This window comes from Bos indicus x Bos taurus, chromosome 7 (assembly GCF_003369695.1).
Source record: "Bos indicus x Bos taurus breed Angus x Brahman F1 hybrid chromosome 7, Bos_hybrid_MaternalHap_v2.0, whole genome shotgun sequence".
NCBI classification, from domain to species: Eukaryota; Metazoa; Chordata; class Mammalia; order Artiodactyla; family Bovidae; genus Bos; species Bos indicus x Bos taurus.
In genome coordinates this window covers 44,815,119-44,830,850 of record NC_040082.1, presented here as the reverse complement: position 1 = coordinate 44,830,850, position 15,732 = coordinate 44,815,119, and the positions used below count along the sequence as shown (strand labels likewise).

The following is a 15,732-nucleotide window of genomic DNA, read 5'->3' as shown; positions in this document are numbered from 1 at the left end:
CAGGGCCCTTCTGTCCTGGATCATGTTGCCAGGAAAATTGCTTTCTGCCTTCATTGTGACTGCTGGTTTCCACTTGTCCCCATGAACTTGGATGTTTCTTGACCCTGGAGTATTTAAACATAGTTACCTTCCTTTGGCTATGGGAGTTTTGCATTTTTGACGTGTGCCATCTCTCTTTCCTGTGGTGTGGTACAGGAGAATGGGATGGGAGAGACTGAAGTTCTGATCTTTATTCTGCTGTCCCAGCATCCTGGAGCAAGTCATTGAATTTCCATGGAGCTCAGGGGACAATCACATCTGTCCTCTCTCCATGAAAGCCCTTTCAGAAACGCAGTGTGGTACGAATAAGATGGTGGACTGCTGAGAGGTAAGGCATACCAAAGGTGCTCAATAGATGACCCTCACTGACTGTATGAAGGGGATTTGCAATGATGTGCAGACAATGCTGATAATACAGTGTTAAAAAAAAAAATAAAGCTGTGGAATGTGCAGTATAGTCTCAGCTATGTAAAAATACCGGAGAAGGCAATGGCACCCCACTCCAGTACTCTTGCCTGGAAAATCCCATGGACAGAGGAGCCTGGAAGGCTGCAGTCCATGGGGTCGCTGAGGGTAGGACACGACTGAGCGACTTCACTTTCACTTTTCACTTTCATGCATTGGAGAAGGAAATGGCAACCCACTCCAGTATTCTTGCCTGGAGAATCCCAGGGATGGGGGAGCCTGGTGGGCTGCCGTCTGTGGGGTCGCACAGAGTCGGACATGACTGAAGTGTGTGCAGCAGCAGCAGCATGTAAAATACAAACAGAAAAGAGACTAGAAGAAATATACCAGCTTGCCTGGATTATGTGCTTATATATGGGCTCTGCTTTGCTAGACTTAAATTTTTTTTCTATTTGCAAAAGTTACCCCATTTTGTATTATATTTTATCATTTAAAAGTATATATATAATTTATATGTTTTATAAATAATAAATTTATTATATACATAATAAAGTATATATATTAAATAATTTTTATATATACTTATGTATAAATAAATGTATAAAATTTAGTACCTGGCCCTTGACAATGTTGCTCTAGTTACCAGAACATTGAAGTGATAAGGTGTGATCTTGCATCCATTCATTCCTTTGTCCAGAAAACACACAGAGGGCTTGCTGTGTAAAGGCAGCAGTGATGATTACCATAAACAACACTAAGAAGAATGGGGTATAATCCTTGCCCTCAAGAAATATATTATAATCTAGATAGAGGATAAGGCATATTGATCACTAGCCATAATTGAAAATAGAAAGTACTAAATATTTTACGGAAATTGTCACTAGGCGTTAACAGTGGGGGAGAAATTTATTCTAGCTATGGAGATTAAATTTTTGTAAAGAAGTTGTCATTTTGTGCTGAGCCTTGAAGGACCAGTAGAACTCTGGGTATGTGGAAATGGAAAGGCATCATTGGCAGTAATAAAAATAGTGAAAGGTAATATTTACTTAGCACATACTATGTGCCAGGCATTGTACTTTTAAACTACACACATCCTCCCATTTAAGACTCACAGAAGTTCTATGAGGAAAGTAGTATTATCATCTCCAATTGACAGATGGGGAGACTGAGGCTTAGAGAGATGAAAATTATTCTCCTGAAGTCACGAGATGGTCAAGCTGGGATTCACACTCAGGACCTCACTGTGAACAGCTTTGTCACAGAGAAGGTACATGAATTGAGGCAGGAAAGCATGGGGCCCACAGGGAATTAGATAGCTTTTTGAAGACATGCATCTTGTGTGTCTTGCTCACCTTTCCATGTCCAGGGTCTGGACAGTAATTGGCACATTGCAGATGGCTTAGTAAATATTGGTTGAATGAAAGGATAAAAGAAACAGTGAGTGGTCGACTGCTGCTGGCATGTAGGCTGTGTGGCTGAAAGCGGTAGGACAGGCAGGCATGTGCATGCCAAGATTTTAAGCAGAGGCAGGGCCCATCGATCAGGGAACCAGAGAATTGGCTCAGGCAGCATGGCAGGCTCCGTGGCAGGGAGGAGAACAGTTAGTTGGTGGGGAAGCCCCGCAGGAGACCACTTGAGAAAGTTCAGGAACACCAGGGAGAGGAGTGGGAATGGAGGAAGCAGCTGTGTAGGTAGGATAGATTAGAAAGAGGCCATGGGATGCTGCCTATCTCTTAACTCAGAGTGGGGAATGCATTAAAAGAAAGACCTTTACAAATCTATTCTCCATCTTTTACTAACCTCATTGGGTGGCTCGGGCAGCCTCTGAGCCTACTTCCTCATCTGTAAAATGGGGGTAATCATACTTACAGAATCCCTGAGGGTTGGCCGTGTTATTGTGGGAACAGTCAGACTTCCCAGGTGACTCAGTGGCAGAGAATCTGCCTGCAATGCAGGAGATGCGGGTTTGATTCCTAGATCGGGAAGATCCCTTGGAGGAGGAAATGGGAACCCACTCCAGTATTCTTGCCTGGAGAATTCCATGGTCAGAGGAGCTTGGTGGGCTACAGTCCATGGGGTTGCAAAGAATCAGACACGACTGAGCGACTGAATACGCAGGCATGGGAACAGGGAACTGAGCGACTGAATACGCAGGCATGGGAACAGGGAACAGTCAGTACTTCTGACTTCTCCTTATCCCCCTTACATTGTAATTATTGCTGTTTCCATCTAGTTGACAAGAGGAAATCTAGGCTGAGCCTCCTCTCATTAACTGAAGTAAATTTCTTGGCATATGCCAGAAGGTCCAAGAGTCTTCAGGTTTGGGAAAACATTCCGTAGCTAATATTGTCTGGCCAATGCCCCTCCCTTGCTAACCCCACCTACTCTTCCATGTTGGTATGAAGAGGCCTCAAGCCTAGGAGTCCCTGGTATCAGAAGAAGAAAAGTGATAAAGCCCAAGTTCTTTCAGAAACAAAAGGCCCTCTGGAAAATCAAACTCAAAGAGGAATAAAGTGGAATATCCAAGCCCAGATAAAGGAACCACCTCTCTTTTACCTATGTTCCCCTCCAAAAAATAGTTTCAGGGAACTTGTATCTTTCTTCCTACCCATGAGCCTGATGCAAGTATTATGCTTCCCGTTTTGTGAACAGAGAAATGGAAGCCCAGGAAGGCTCAGGAGGCTGCTCCAATTCATTCAGCAAAGCTGGGGATGGGCCCAGGTTATAAACCAAGTCTGCTGTCTCTAGTCCCTGCTTCAGCCTCCCGTCTCTCTTTTAGGAAGCTGTCAGCACCAGGAAGCAAACAAGCACATAATTATAAATAGGTATTTGGACCCACTTTATAATTTTAATTTTTTAAAGTTTGATTTTCTCTCTCTGTGTCTGTGCGTTTTAAGACTATGATGTGTTCAAACCGTGGGCAAAGCACAAGTTAGTCTGATCCTTATTGCTTTCTGCCTAAAGCATATCTTGTTTAATTTCTTTTTTTTTGCCTGAGATCACTTATTGCTTAACTACTTGGTTCCTCCAATTAGAGTTTACCTTTTGGAGAGACAGGGTTCAGCTTTTTTTAGTATCTTCCCCAGTCCAATGTATTTGATGAGTGCTCCACAAATAGCCATCGATATGGCAATGGAGAGAAGAGAAGCAGCCTTACAGTGTAGTGCAGGGGATAAAAACAGGCCTGGGGAATTAGCTGCTGCCTGAGACCCTAAGCAGCCAGCTGACTTTCTTTTTCTGAACTTCAATTGCTTCCGTTTGTAAATGAAGATAGTAGCTTCAAGACCTAGCCTGGTGCCTGGCACATAGTAGGAACACAGTAGGTATTTGTGGGAAAAGCTAGTATCTAACTCATTAGGTTATTGTGAGGATGAAATGAGATAAAGTATGTCAAGTATTAATATTTCTCATAGAACCTAGCATATAGTAGTTACTTAATAAAAGTAGCTACTCTGAACTATTTGATCAATAGTATTTAAAACTGAATACATGCATATAGAATGCCATAGTAGGTCAGGAATCTAAAAAAAAACCAAAAACTCCTGAATTCAAATTGCAATTCCATCATTTCCAATAGAAAAAGCTACTGCATTTAGGATTAGAAGATTCAGGTATGAGACCTGACTCTGCCATGGACTAGCTGTGTGACTTTGGTTAAGTAACCTGACTTCTCTGAACTTCAGTTTCTTGAAAAACAAGGGAACTGACTAATCATTAAGATTCCTCTTTCCAATTTAATAGCCTCAGTGTAAGATGTGGTCTCATGCCAGTTACCTTGTCTTATCTTCCTTTTGTGGTCCCAGTTTGCTCATCTGGAAAATGGCCTATGGGTGTTAGGAGACCCTCTCTGGGGCAGAGCAGGCCTAGGGGTGCAGATCTCAGTGCTGCTCCAGCCTCCACATAGGGCCTGGTGCTGCTTGTTCAGCTCAGACTGATGCTAGGTAACATGAACAAGCTACTTGTCCACACAGACCCCTTCTCTCTTCACAAAGCATACCCTTTACCTCCAACTATAGGAATATAGAAAAGAATGACCAACAAGGACCATTATGTCCTCTTTTAAAAAGTTCAGAGATAGTCTAATGTGAATCCTCTTCAGAAAATAAATATAATTAATTAAAAAATCAAAAAGTGCATGCTAGTGACAGTGTACAATAATTTACTTTCTGATTAAGGGTATATATAATGTAACAACAAAGAATCTGTTTTAATTCATCAAGATCCCTTTAATCATTTAATCATTATCTTCTTTGTATCTCTTTTGAAGCTCTGTCCTCAGTCTCTATAATTTACACAGCACTTTGACTGACGTTGTCTCACTTGTCTCCTCACAAAAGCTGAGAGGTTAGAAGCAAGTCAAGCATAATTTACCCCCATTTGTCTACCAGGGAAGAGGGGTCCAGTGAAATGCTGAAAGCTGGCCAAGGTGTGGACACCACGTTATGGAAGAGCTGGGACCACACATCAGATTGTCTGGTTGTCCCCATCAGCACCTCTCCCCAGTGGTCCTGGTTACAATCCTACAACTAGCCTCACCCCTTGGGGGCATTTTCAAAAGGCTGATTTTCAATAAGCCTTCTCTGTCCAGCAGGTCATGTGTTCTAATTCTTTTGGAGATGGCTCACACTCTTGGCTGTTATGTCTTGAGCAGGTGATATCATAGCCAGCCAGAGGCCAGGACTCCTCCAAGTGAAGTGTGGGACCACAAGCACCAGAAGGGTTCTTGCTAGACACGCAGTTTCTTGGTCCAATCCCAGACATGCCTGATTCCAAATACTTTGGAATCTGCGTTCAAGGTTTTCCCTCATCATCCAAACTAAAGTAACTGATCTAGTGACCTATTACCATAGTAGTTACTGTCTTCGTGGATATGAGACAAGCTCTTGTTCATAAGTTTGTTTTACTGTCTCTTTCTCCACCTTAGAATGCAAATTCCATGAGGTCCTTGTAAGCCTTTTTTCCAAGCTTTGTTCCTAGAAACCCCGCACAGTAAATATTTAATTGAATATGCACTAAAATTTGAAACCACTGTCTTCATTTTACAATAGGGAAACTGAGGCTCAACTAATGCAGAGTTGGTAAGGGGCAGGACCAGGGTCAGGATAAAATCTCAGATCTCCAGAGTTCCAATTCGGCGTTGGTTCGTTTCCGCCCCAATCAATTCTTATAAAAACTAAGTCCATTTGAGGGGGGAAAAAAAAGACATTTCTCGCCCATAAATACTCGGTTTCAGGGCTTTGCCGGGTTGGGGGCTGTTGGTAATTTCCTGCTCACTTCCTAGATGCCCAATGCCCCCAAGGGTTAAAGACTCGTCTTCTAGGCCAGGTGTCGAACTCAACTCGGGACAGTGACCCGGCCAGGGCTGCCTGGGAGGAGCCGTGCACAGTCCGCGGAGGTGAGGCCGGCTCACCCAAGGTCACCCAGGCGGGGCCTGGAGGGGCCAGGCCTATGGGACGCAAGTGAGGCGACAGCACCCCCACCCCATCATCCTGTAAGCTCAGGGTGATATTAATGACTCCTTCCCTAGATTCTGGAGCACCCAACCTAAAGAGCGCGAGCAGGCCCCGCCGGCCGCGTGGCGCGGTCCCATGTGCTCCACCTGCGGACGCTCTCACGCGCTGGCTCTTTAAGACACTTCCCCCTCTTTATACCACCTGGTCTCTCCTACCGGGCTCGCTGACCGGCCCCCCTTCCGAATTGCATCAGGCACGTGCTCGCCCCCGTCCGGTTTGAGTACCCCTCACCCACCAGCCCAGGAGGTGCGCCGAGGAATTGGAGGCCAGGGGCGGGGCCAGGGGCGGGGCCGCAAGGCCCTGCGCGCGCGCTCCCGCCGCCTTCGCCCGCCCGTCGCCCAGGGCCAGCCCCGGCGGGCGCGCCCCCGTCGCGCCGTCCCCTCCCCTTGCCCGCTGCGTCGCGAGGCGCGCGCCCGCCCGCCGCCTGCCGCGGATCGCGTGGTCGGCTCGGCTCGCCGCGCCTCTCCCCCGTCCGTCCATATTGCTGCAGCCCCCGTGCCGGGAAGCCCGGGCCACCCCGGGGGCGGGGGGGAGGGAGGGACGGGACGAGAAGCCTGCCAGGCTCGGGGTGGGGGCTCCTTGCGAGGAACGGGCGGGGGGGGACGCGCGCCGAGGAGGCCTGGACCGCAGAGTGGGGGGCCTTCCTCTCCCCCACCCCCCCCGCCCCGCCAGCGGGCCTTGGATCTACGGCGGCTGCATCCGACCGGGAGGGGGGCCGCGCCTAGCGTGAACCCCGACCCTTCTCCGCCCGGACTGGGGCCCAGCGCCCCGGAGGAAGGCGTCGCGGGCTCTCTGAGAGCCAAGTTCGAGGCGGGGGAGGCAGCCTCGGGCGCGCCCGGCTTCTCCGGGGGGGCGGGCGCGCAGATGGCCACTCAGGTGGAGCCGCTACTGCCGGGGGGCGCCCCGCTCTTGCAGGCCGAAGATCACGGGGGTCTGGTGAGGAAGAAGCCGCTGCCGCCGCCCGAGGGCAAGGGAGAGCCCGGGGCGAACGACGTCGGAGGCGGAGAGCCGGACGGCGGCACCCGAAGACCTCGGCCGCCCTGCGCCAAGCAGCACAGGGAAGGCACCGGGCAGCTGGAGCGCGAGAGCCCGCGGCCGCCGCAGCCGCCCGGCGCCGAGGGCCTGGCCGTCAGCGACGGGGAGGAGGGCGGCGGCGGCGAGCCGGGCGCTGGCGGAGGAGCTGCTGGAGTCGCGGGCGCCGGGCGCCGAGACTTCGTGGAGGCCCCTCCGCCCAAGGTGAACCCGTGGACTAAGAACGCGCTGCCGCCGGTCCTGGCCACCGTGAACGGACAGTCTCCTCCAGGTGGGTTTCTGTTTGGTATTCCGGGACCGGGGGCCTCTTCCGGGGACATAGGCGTCCCCTCCCCCAGCGGCCTCCAGGGCCCGGGGGTCCGCCACTGGTCGTAGTGACTCGGGGTTTTTTGTTTTTTTTTTTTTTTCCATTATCTCTTGGCTAATTCAGGTCGCCGTGCCCTGCCCCCCTCCCCCCAGCACACTCGGGAACCTGCCCCTGCCGGAGGGCCCGGCCTCCGGGAGGCTACGGCCACCGCCTGGGCCGCAGCGGTTAGTGGGCAACGGCGTGGTCCCGGCCTATCTCGCGGGGAGAGGGGTGGGCGCTGGTTTCGGTAAAAGGGCCCTCTCCCCCACTACCGCGTGTCGGTGTGAGAGACGGTTTCTTGCCTGAACCTTCCTTGGGAAGCCCCCTCCACCCCCCCCCCCCCCCCGCCCCGTGTTCGTTTTGGTAGCGTTGCTATCGTCCCCGTGTTGTAAATGTTTAATGAGTATATGTCATAGGCAGCAAAACGCCCGGCGATGAGTGCATACCGACCACACGGATTCGGGATTTAAAAGTTAACAAGTTTGTTCTCGAGTAGATGGTGTTAGGCGGTAGAATGGCCTTGGGCGACGGCTCGAGGGGTCGGTTACGGGGAGAATGGGGTGAAGAGGAAACCCAACGTGTCATTGAATTCGGTGCTTTCCCTCGCCTGATCCCGGGGACCTTCCGCCTTGAGAGGGAGCCGGATGGCGAGTGTGCGGGGCGTCCAGTGAGGGGAAATGTGAGGCTAGTAAGGGGGCTTGCAGCGACGCGAGGGGCGTGTGGCGGCTGGGGAGGGAGTGGCCGGGCCAGGCCGGACGGGCGGGTGACAGTTGGGCGCCATGCGCCGCGCCGCCGGCCCGCGGACTGCTCGCGGCCGCTCGGCCTGGGCGTTCGGCGGTCGTCGCGGCGCTCGGGGCGGAAGGCGGGTGCGGGCGGCGCGGCCGGGAGTGTGCGTGTGCACGGGTGTGAGTGCGCGTCCCCCCTTCCCGGCATTCCTCCGCAGCCGGGACAACGTGGTGCCTCCCCGCGCGGCTGGCGGCATGTGACCGCCGAGCGGCGCGCCCTCCCTCTCACTCCTCGACTTCTTTGGGTCCTTTCGGACCCGGCCCCTCGGGGGAGGTGGGTGTGCGGGAAGTCCCCGCGGAGCCTTGTTAGCGGGGGAAGGAGGGTAAGGAATATGGAGTCTCCGCTGGGCCTTCCTTTGCCGAAAATAGATCGTCGCCTTTGGTGGGGGGCGCGCCCGCCCTGCTCCCTTTGCCGGGCCGTAGAGACACCATGGGGCTGGATTCTTGGGTTCAGGATCTTTTTGCAGTGAGCCGGTATTAAAACCCAATTGGAGCTACTACGATGGCCTGTGGCCATAGCCCTACGGCTTTTTCAGAACTCCTCCCCTTCTGCTTGAGACTGACTGGTTTAAACCATCAAAATGGGGAAAGTTGAAAGGGCAGCTTAATGCTTTCACATTCAAGGGAATAGAATCCCTCGTAGTCCCAGGGAAACCAGAACACCGAATTCTGAAAATGGCATGTTGTAATTTTTATTTCTTTTTAAGATTGCTTCATTTGGGGGAGGGGACCTTTGGCGTTTACTAATAGTACCTCAAACCGTGTTCTCTTCCTTTTGCCCTCCTCCCCTTCCCCCCCTTTTCCTTCCAGAACCCTCTTATGCAAAGGGCAGTGCTGAAATCTCCATTTTCTTGCAAATCTCTCCTGATCCACCCACGGAGGGAGGAAAAGCAATTTGAAGATACTCTTTGGTCCTTCCCCCCTCTTTAAACTCAGAGGGGTATAATCATCCGCAGGAGAGAGCACTCCTCAGAAGTTTAAATGGGGCTACTCACTCTGGCTGCTGCTGCTCTGCTAATGGTGAACCTGCCTTGTGGGTTTTAAATCAGCCATGACATCAGGTGGTGTTGGATGCCTGAGCTGGCATTTTGTGCAAGTCTAGGGGCCCTTGGTAGGGTGCGTCACCGGGGTTATTGATCGTGGGAAGAAGACAGCTTGGCTGGCATCTCTCCTTTACCTCTGAGTAGAAAAGCCAACTTGCTTTAAGTGCCCAAAGCAAAATTCTAAGTCCGGTAGACTTACTCTGTTCTTGTTAGGCAAGAAAGTGTCTTGTCTGCTCATTAGTTTTGAACCTTGAGAATAGTCGTCGACAGACAAACTCTGAATTAATGCAGTAGCTTCTCCGTTTAAGCCTGTTGTTAGGCCTTGAATGCTTTTTGAAGGAGAATTTTGTGGTCAGGGTAGATAGTGGCCCTTTCTTTGAAATTTACATGGATCACTAGCCCTTTTCCAGCCCTGATTTTATTTGGATAAGTTTAAATGTGACACCAGTGGAGTGGCAGTGTGGTCTTGGGAAATTTTGTGTTCTGTGATGCATATGTTTTTGGTGCCTCCTAAGTAAGCCAAAAGCTTTCCAAAGCTTGCTGCAAACGCCTATTTTTAGCTTCCCTTTTGGCTCAGATGCTAGTATTTTAGTTCTTTAAGAGACACACACGCAGTAACTAGTAATAAAAATGTTTTGTGATATCCCCCCTTTCTTGCGGGGTTCTCTGTTCTGGTTTAAGTGTCTGTCTTAGTGGTTTTAAGTTTTGGGATTTGCATTTTGGCTTTTTGTATTTCTCTCCCCTAGAATGTTTTGAAAACATTAAAATTTCTTTTCCTTATCCTAGCCACAACTTGTTAAGTATGAGAGAGGCAGGATGTCTCATTTACAAGAAGAATGAGGGACTTCCGTGATGGTTAAGACTCCCCGCTCTCAGTGGAGGGGGCCCAGGTTCAATCCCTGGTCAGGGAACTAGATCCCATGTGCTGCAGCGAAGGTCCTGTGTGCGGCAACTAAGACCTAGTGCAGCCAATTTTTTTTTTTTTTTTAATGAAGAAGATAGCAAAGGTTCTGATGTCAAAACTGCTTGGGTTCGAATGCCAGCTGCTTAGCTGTGCTTCATTGGACAAGATAATTTAACCATTCTGTGCCTCAGCCTCCATATTATATTCTAGAAATAAAATTATTTATCTGCCTCAAGGGAGCATTGTGAGCATTCACTGTGATGGTACGTGTCAAGTATTTAGTCTGGTGCCTGGCATGTGTTTGCTGTTACACTGTGTCTGGGAGACTGAAACTTTGGGATTTCCTGGGACTTGTTCTGGGTCTCCGTTTTCTCCACCTGTAAAATTGAGGGGGTTGGAGAATGGTGTATTGTCCTTTTCTGGTATTTTATCAGTACTCCCTGAAATATATGGGATCTGTCTCCTTAAAAGTAGACCTTTGCTTCTCCACAGACGTGAAGGACATAGTATGGATAATCTTAAAGGTTGATGATTCAAACAATTGCCTACTTTTACTTTGGAATGTGTTACAACGAATGTTTTTAAAATAAGTTTTAATTTATCTGCCTTTCGTAAAAATTAGCTTTTGGCAGAGTGTACATGTGCTCTTTAGGGCTGTGGGCAAAGGCGAGTCTAACTGAACTAAACATTTGCTGTGTTAAAAGCTTTTTAAAAATCGCTGTGACTGGTACACATGTAGTAGGTAGAGACTTGAGAGTGCATTATCCCCACAAACTTCCAGCACCCCTAGCAGGGAATAAGTGGGTGGATTGTGTGACACTTCTAACTTTGTGTGATAAGAAAACGAACCATTGCTGTGATCTTTTTCTTTTCTCTTTAAAGGAGAGTTGGGGTCAGGCTCTGAGACTTGCATGTTTATATTCTGGGTATCATTTTTTTTTTTTTTTTTTTTCCCCTGTGTCCCTTTGAAGTACAGCTAACTGGTGGCATGAAATAAAAAAGGATTATAATCCCAGCTAACCCCAGGAATCTTGTGCCACACTGAACTGGCCCCAAATAAACCTCCACTCCCAGTCTCCATTTCCTTCCTGTGTTTGGGCCCTTTCCCATCTTCTTGACCCACCAGTCCCACAACTGGCGTACTAGGTGGGGCATTGACGGGGATCTAGGGTATCAGTCAGTCTTCACTGCATGAAGACCTCATGGTGTCAGAGCTACTTCAGACCCTGGCTCCTTCCTTCCCCACCACTAGAAGTGGACTGGATGGAATTAAACAGTCTGTAATTTTGAATCCCAACTTTGTTCCTAACTTCCTGTGCAGTCTTGGGTAAATAACTCAGCCTCTCTAAGCCATTGTTCCTTCATCCTCAAAATGGAAATAGTAATAGTAACTGATTCATAAATATTTAGTGTGATATTTAGCTTAATGTCAAGTATAGAGCATCTAATAAGTGCTAGCTGTAATAAATCATCACCATTATTAGGGGTGTTCATTTTGCATGTAATTCTGCTTGTGTCCAACTTTGTGGGCATTAGCAACCCCCAAACTCTCTCTGAGCCGGTGTTTCTTCATTTGTAAAATAAGAGAATTGGAATAGGTCTAAATGTCTTTAGTGTTTTTAGTATCAAAAGCACTTTTTCTCTGATAAACCCCTTCCTTACAAAAGAAACCAAAGTAGAGCTTTTTGATTTGTTTTTAATTGAGATATACTTGGTTTATAATATTTATGTAATTTTCAGGTATATAGCAGTGATTCACAATTTTTACAAAGCAGAGCTTTTTATATGTGTATGTTTATATCTGCCATTGTGGTTAAGAATTTCAGTTTTGAATCCAAGTTCTGTGAAGGCTGGAGATGCACTTTTCTGGCTTTAGGAACCTAAGCCAGTTGCTTGGAGGTGTATATCAGAGCAGCCTGTGTAGCAGCCAGGCATTAGGTGCCTTACAGTGAATGTGATAACAGAAAGTACACAGTGCTGTCTGTAAAAATTGTGTCTGCCAAATAAAAATTGAACCCACATCTAACAGAATCATAGATCTGTGGGGATAGAAGAATACATTGATGGGCCATGAGGTAGCCGTTATTCAGTTTTTGAATGTGAGAAACTACAGGACAGATTATTTTGTTAGTAAATAAGTGGCGTTAAAAAAATAGAGCAAGGACTTCCCTGGTGGCTCGGTGGATAAGACTCCCATCTGCCAATGCAGGGGACACGGGTTCAATCACTGGTCCAGGAAGAGTCCACTACCATGGAGCAGCTGAGCCCGTGTGCTCCAGCTACTGAAGCCTGCGCGCCATAGAGCCTGGGCTCTGCAGCGAGAGACGCCTGCGCACCGCAGCTAGGGAGTAGCCACTGCTCGCCGAGACGAGAGAAAGGCCACTTGGAGCAACGGAGACGTAGCACAGCATAAATAAATAAATGAATAAAACGAAACTAGTGAATGTAACAGAAATGGACTCAGAACAAACTAGTGGTTACCAGAGGGGAGAGGGGAGGAGGGAAGGGCACCGTGGAGATACGGGATTAAGAGGTACACAGTTAAGAGATACAAACTATTATGTACAAAATAAGCTACAAGGATGTGTTGTACAAACACGGGGTATAGCCAATATTTTATAATAACCATAATGGAGTTGTTTAGTTTATTGGAGAAGGAAATGGCAACCCCTCCAGTATTCTTGCCTGGAGAATCCCAGGGACAGAGGAGCCTAGTGGGCTGCCATCTCTGGGGTCGCACAGCAGCAGCAGTTGCTAAGTAGTGTATGACTCTGTGTGACCTCGTGGAGTCCACGAGACTCCTTCTGGCCATAGAGTTTCCCAGGCAAGAATACTAGAGTGGGTTGCCATTTCCTTCTCCAGGGATTGTCCTGAACCAGGGACCAAACCCACGTCTCCTGCATTGGGAAGTGGGTTCTTTACCACTGAGCCACAGGGAAGCCATAAATGGAGTATAACTTCTAAAAATCATGACTCACTGTATTCTTCACCTACAACTTATATATATTATTGTACATCAGCTTCAATTAAAAAGTAAATAAGCATTTTTAAAAGAGGGAACTGTTATGGATGAAGAGTTGAGACATCAAGTCAAATGCCTTGTGTGGATCATATTTGAATCCTGATTCAAACAGGTTATATAAGAAGAAATTTTGAAAGTGTAGATATTAGGAAATTATTTGTCAAGTGTAATAAGGGCATTATGATTATTTTTATTTGTTTTAAACTCCATAGCTGGTTATATTGTACACCTTTTGGTGAAGAACTGTTATGTTAGCCTTTATAAAGGCGGGCTTAAAGCTCTTTTCCTATAGTTCAGACCACTTTCTGCTCTCATAAAGAAAGCATACAATCGAGACACCCTTTGAAGGGGAGAAGGGAAGGAGGCCTTCCCCAGAAACCTGTCCCTTGTTCTGGGCAGGGTGTTTGAGTTTTACACTCACTGGAAGATAACATCTGCTGGGGAGGGAGAGATGCTTTGGAGGTGGTGTGGGGCCCTGGGCAGGTAGGGGGTGGTCTCTTTAGTTCTGAACTCTGAACCTCCCTGGGGGGTGGAATCTCTTGGCTGACCCACTGCCTCTGTGCAGTGGGACCTAGGTTAGAGTAAGCATTTTAGAGCTGTTACTCGGCACTCTTTCCCTCCCAAAGGAAGGGAGATGAGGTGAAGCAGTGGACTCGAAACCACAAAAACCTCTTCAACATGGAGGGCTTGGCAGATGGGACTGCCCCTGTTTGCAAAATCCAAGACAACCTCAAAGCGGGTAATTAGGGTGTTGGGGCCTCCAGAGGGCTCCCAAACCTCCCTGGCTGGTCCAGAGTGATCTAAGGGAGTAGCCAGGAGAGGACAGCCTTACTTGCTGCTAAGTCACTTCAGTTGTGTCCAACTCTGTGTGATCCCATAGATGGCAGCCCACCAGGCTCCCCCGTCCCTGGGATTCTCCAGGCAAGAACACTGGAGTGGGTTGCCATTTCCTTCTCCAGTGCATGAAAGTGAAAAGTGAAAGTGAAGTCGCTCAGTTGTGTCCGACCCTCAGCGACCCCATGGACTGCAGCCTTCCGGGCTCCTCCATCCATGGGATTCTCCAGGCAAGAGTACTGGAGTGGGGTGCCATTGCCTTCTCCGGCCTTACTTGCTAGAGGTTCATAAAAGAAAATAAATTTTGATACCTGGCTAATAGAAGGACGGGAAACAGGGTGAAGGGGCAAAGGGGTAGGTGATGGGATTTCAGTCAGAACGTGCTATTTCTCTTGTTCACAGAACAGGACTAACCCCTATGCTGAGGTGGTTCCAAGGATCAAATTGATACCTCGTTATGGGGTAGCCCAGTTCACGACTTGAAATGTCCCACACAGATGTAAGTGGTTTAGATTCCAGAAGATGCATTCCAAAGCCAGGTTCAATTGACCCTTGAATAATATGGGTTTATGCTGCATGGATCCACTTATGTAGATTTTTTTCGGTAGATACTCTAGTCCTACGGTCTCTGCTGTCCGCAGAACCGCAGATGAGAGCAGCAGCAGATACCTGGCACAGCCTATAAACTTATAAGTGGATTTTTCACTGAGCTAGAGGTTGGTGCCCTAACCCCTGAGTTGTTTGGGGATCGACTGTATATGTGTCAATAGTTTGTGGTAATTACCCATTCTGAGGGGTTATCCATGCCTTTGCTAAGTGAAGATTGATAATTTGGAGGTAGCCTAGGGTGTCTCCGGAGAAGGCAATGGCACCCCACTCCAGTACTCTTGCCTGGAAAATCCTGTGGATGGAGGAGCCTGATGGGCTGCAGTCCATGGGGTCACGACTGAGTGACGTCATTTTCACTTTTCACTTTCACGCATTGGAGAAGGAAATGGCAACCCACTCCAGTGTTCTTGCCTGGAGAATCCCAGGGACGGGGCAGCCTGGTGGGCTGCCATCTATGGGGTTGCACAGAGTCGGACACTGAAGTGAGTTAGCAGCAGCAGGGTGTCTTCATGAGGGATTTTCCCAGAATCAGAGGGACAGTCTTGATGGGATCTTTTCTTCTGGCTGTATCTTTGGACTGACAAAGTCTTAGGTGTGAAAAGTAAGGAATGTGGGCTTTTATGATGAACTTTGTAAAGCTGTCCACATAAATCTGACATACAGTGAGAAACTTCACCCACTTTAGTTTGAGGTGTTACTGGTAAACCCAGTTGGAGCCTCTGTCTGAGGCCTGGTGTTCAGGGAACTTGGTATAACCCTCCATCTTTGATGTGGTAACCACCTTCCCCTCTGGACATACATTCCAGCAACTCCAGATAGCCTTCTCTTTTCCTTGCCTTTAAATGAAGTTCCAAGCGTTTCAGAGGAACTGAATTCAGTCCCATAGTCGCCGGGAGCCATCTCGATACATGGTCCACCTGAACCCTGTATGGTTTTAGTCTCCCTTTGACATACACTAGCTTATTGAAACTCTTGATAACCCCAAGATAAGTAATAGTGATATTGCAGTTATCGTTCGTAATCTTCTCAGCAGACACTCTTTTTTAACCCTGCTTCACAGATGAGGAAAGTGAGCCTCAGGAGAGGTTAATAAGCAACTGTCCTCATTGCTCAGACTAAAAACCTTGGGGTCATTCTTAGCACCTCTTTCTCTGTTGCCTTATATCTCGTTTACCAGGACATCCTTTTGGCTTCTAAAAA

At 48.3% G+C, this 15,732-nt stretch overlaps 1 protein-coding gene across 3 annotated transcripts in view; it reads left to right on the top strand.

Annotated features, from left to right (window-relative positions):
- Window positions 1-15,732, top strand: part of LARP1 (La ribonucleoprotein domain family member 1) — a 91,471-nt gene that overhangs the window by 23,379 nt on the left and 52,360 nt on the right. For 2 of the 3 annotated variants that reach the window (XM_027545872.1, XM_027545871.1), the window contains exon 1: window positions 6,533-7,260. The exons of the other annotated variant lie outside the window; for it this stretch is intronic. In XM_027545872.1, coding sequence (XP_027401673.1) covers window positions 6,822-7,260 — 439 coding nt within the window. In that variant the 5' untranslated portion in view covers window positions 6,533-6,821. Of the gene's footprint in view, window positions 1-6,532; window positions 7,261-15,732 lie in introns of those variants that run through there. 3 annotated transcript variants of the gene reach the window in all.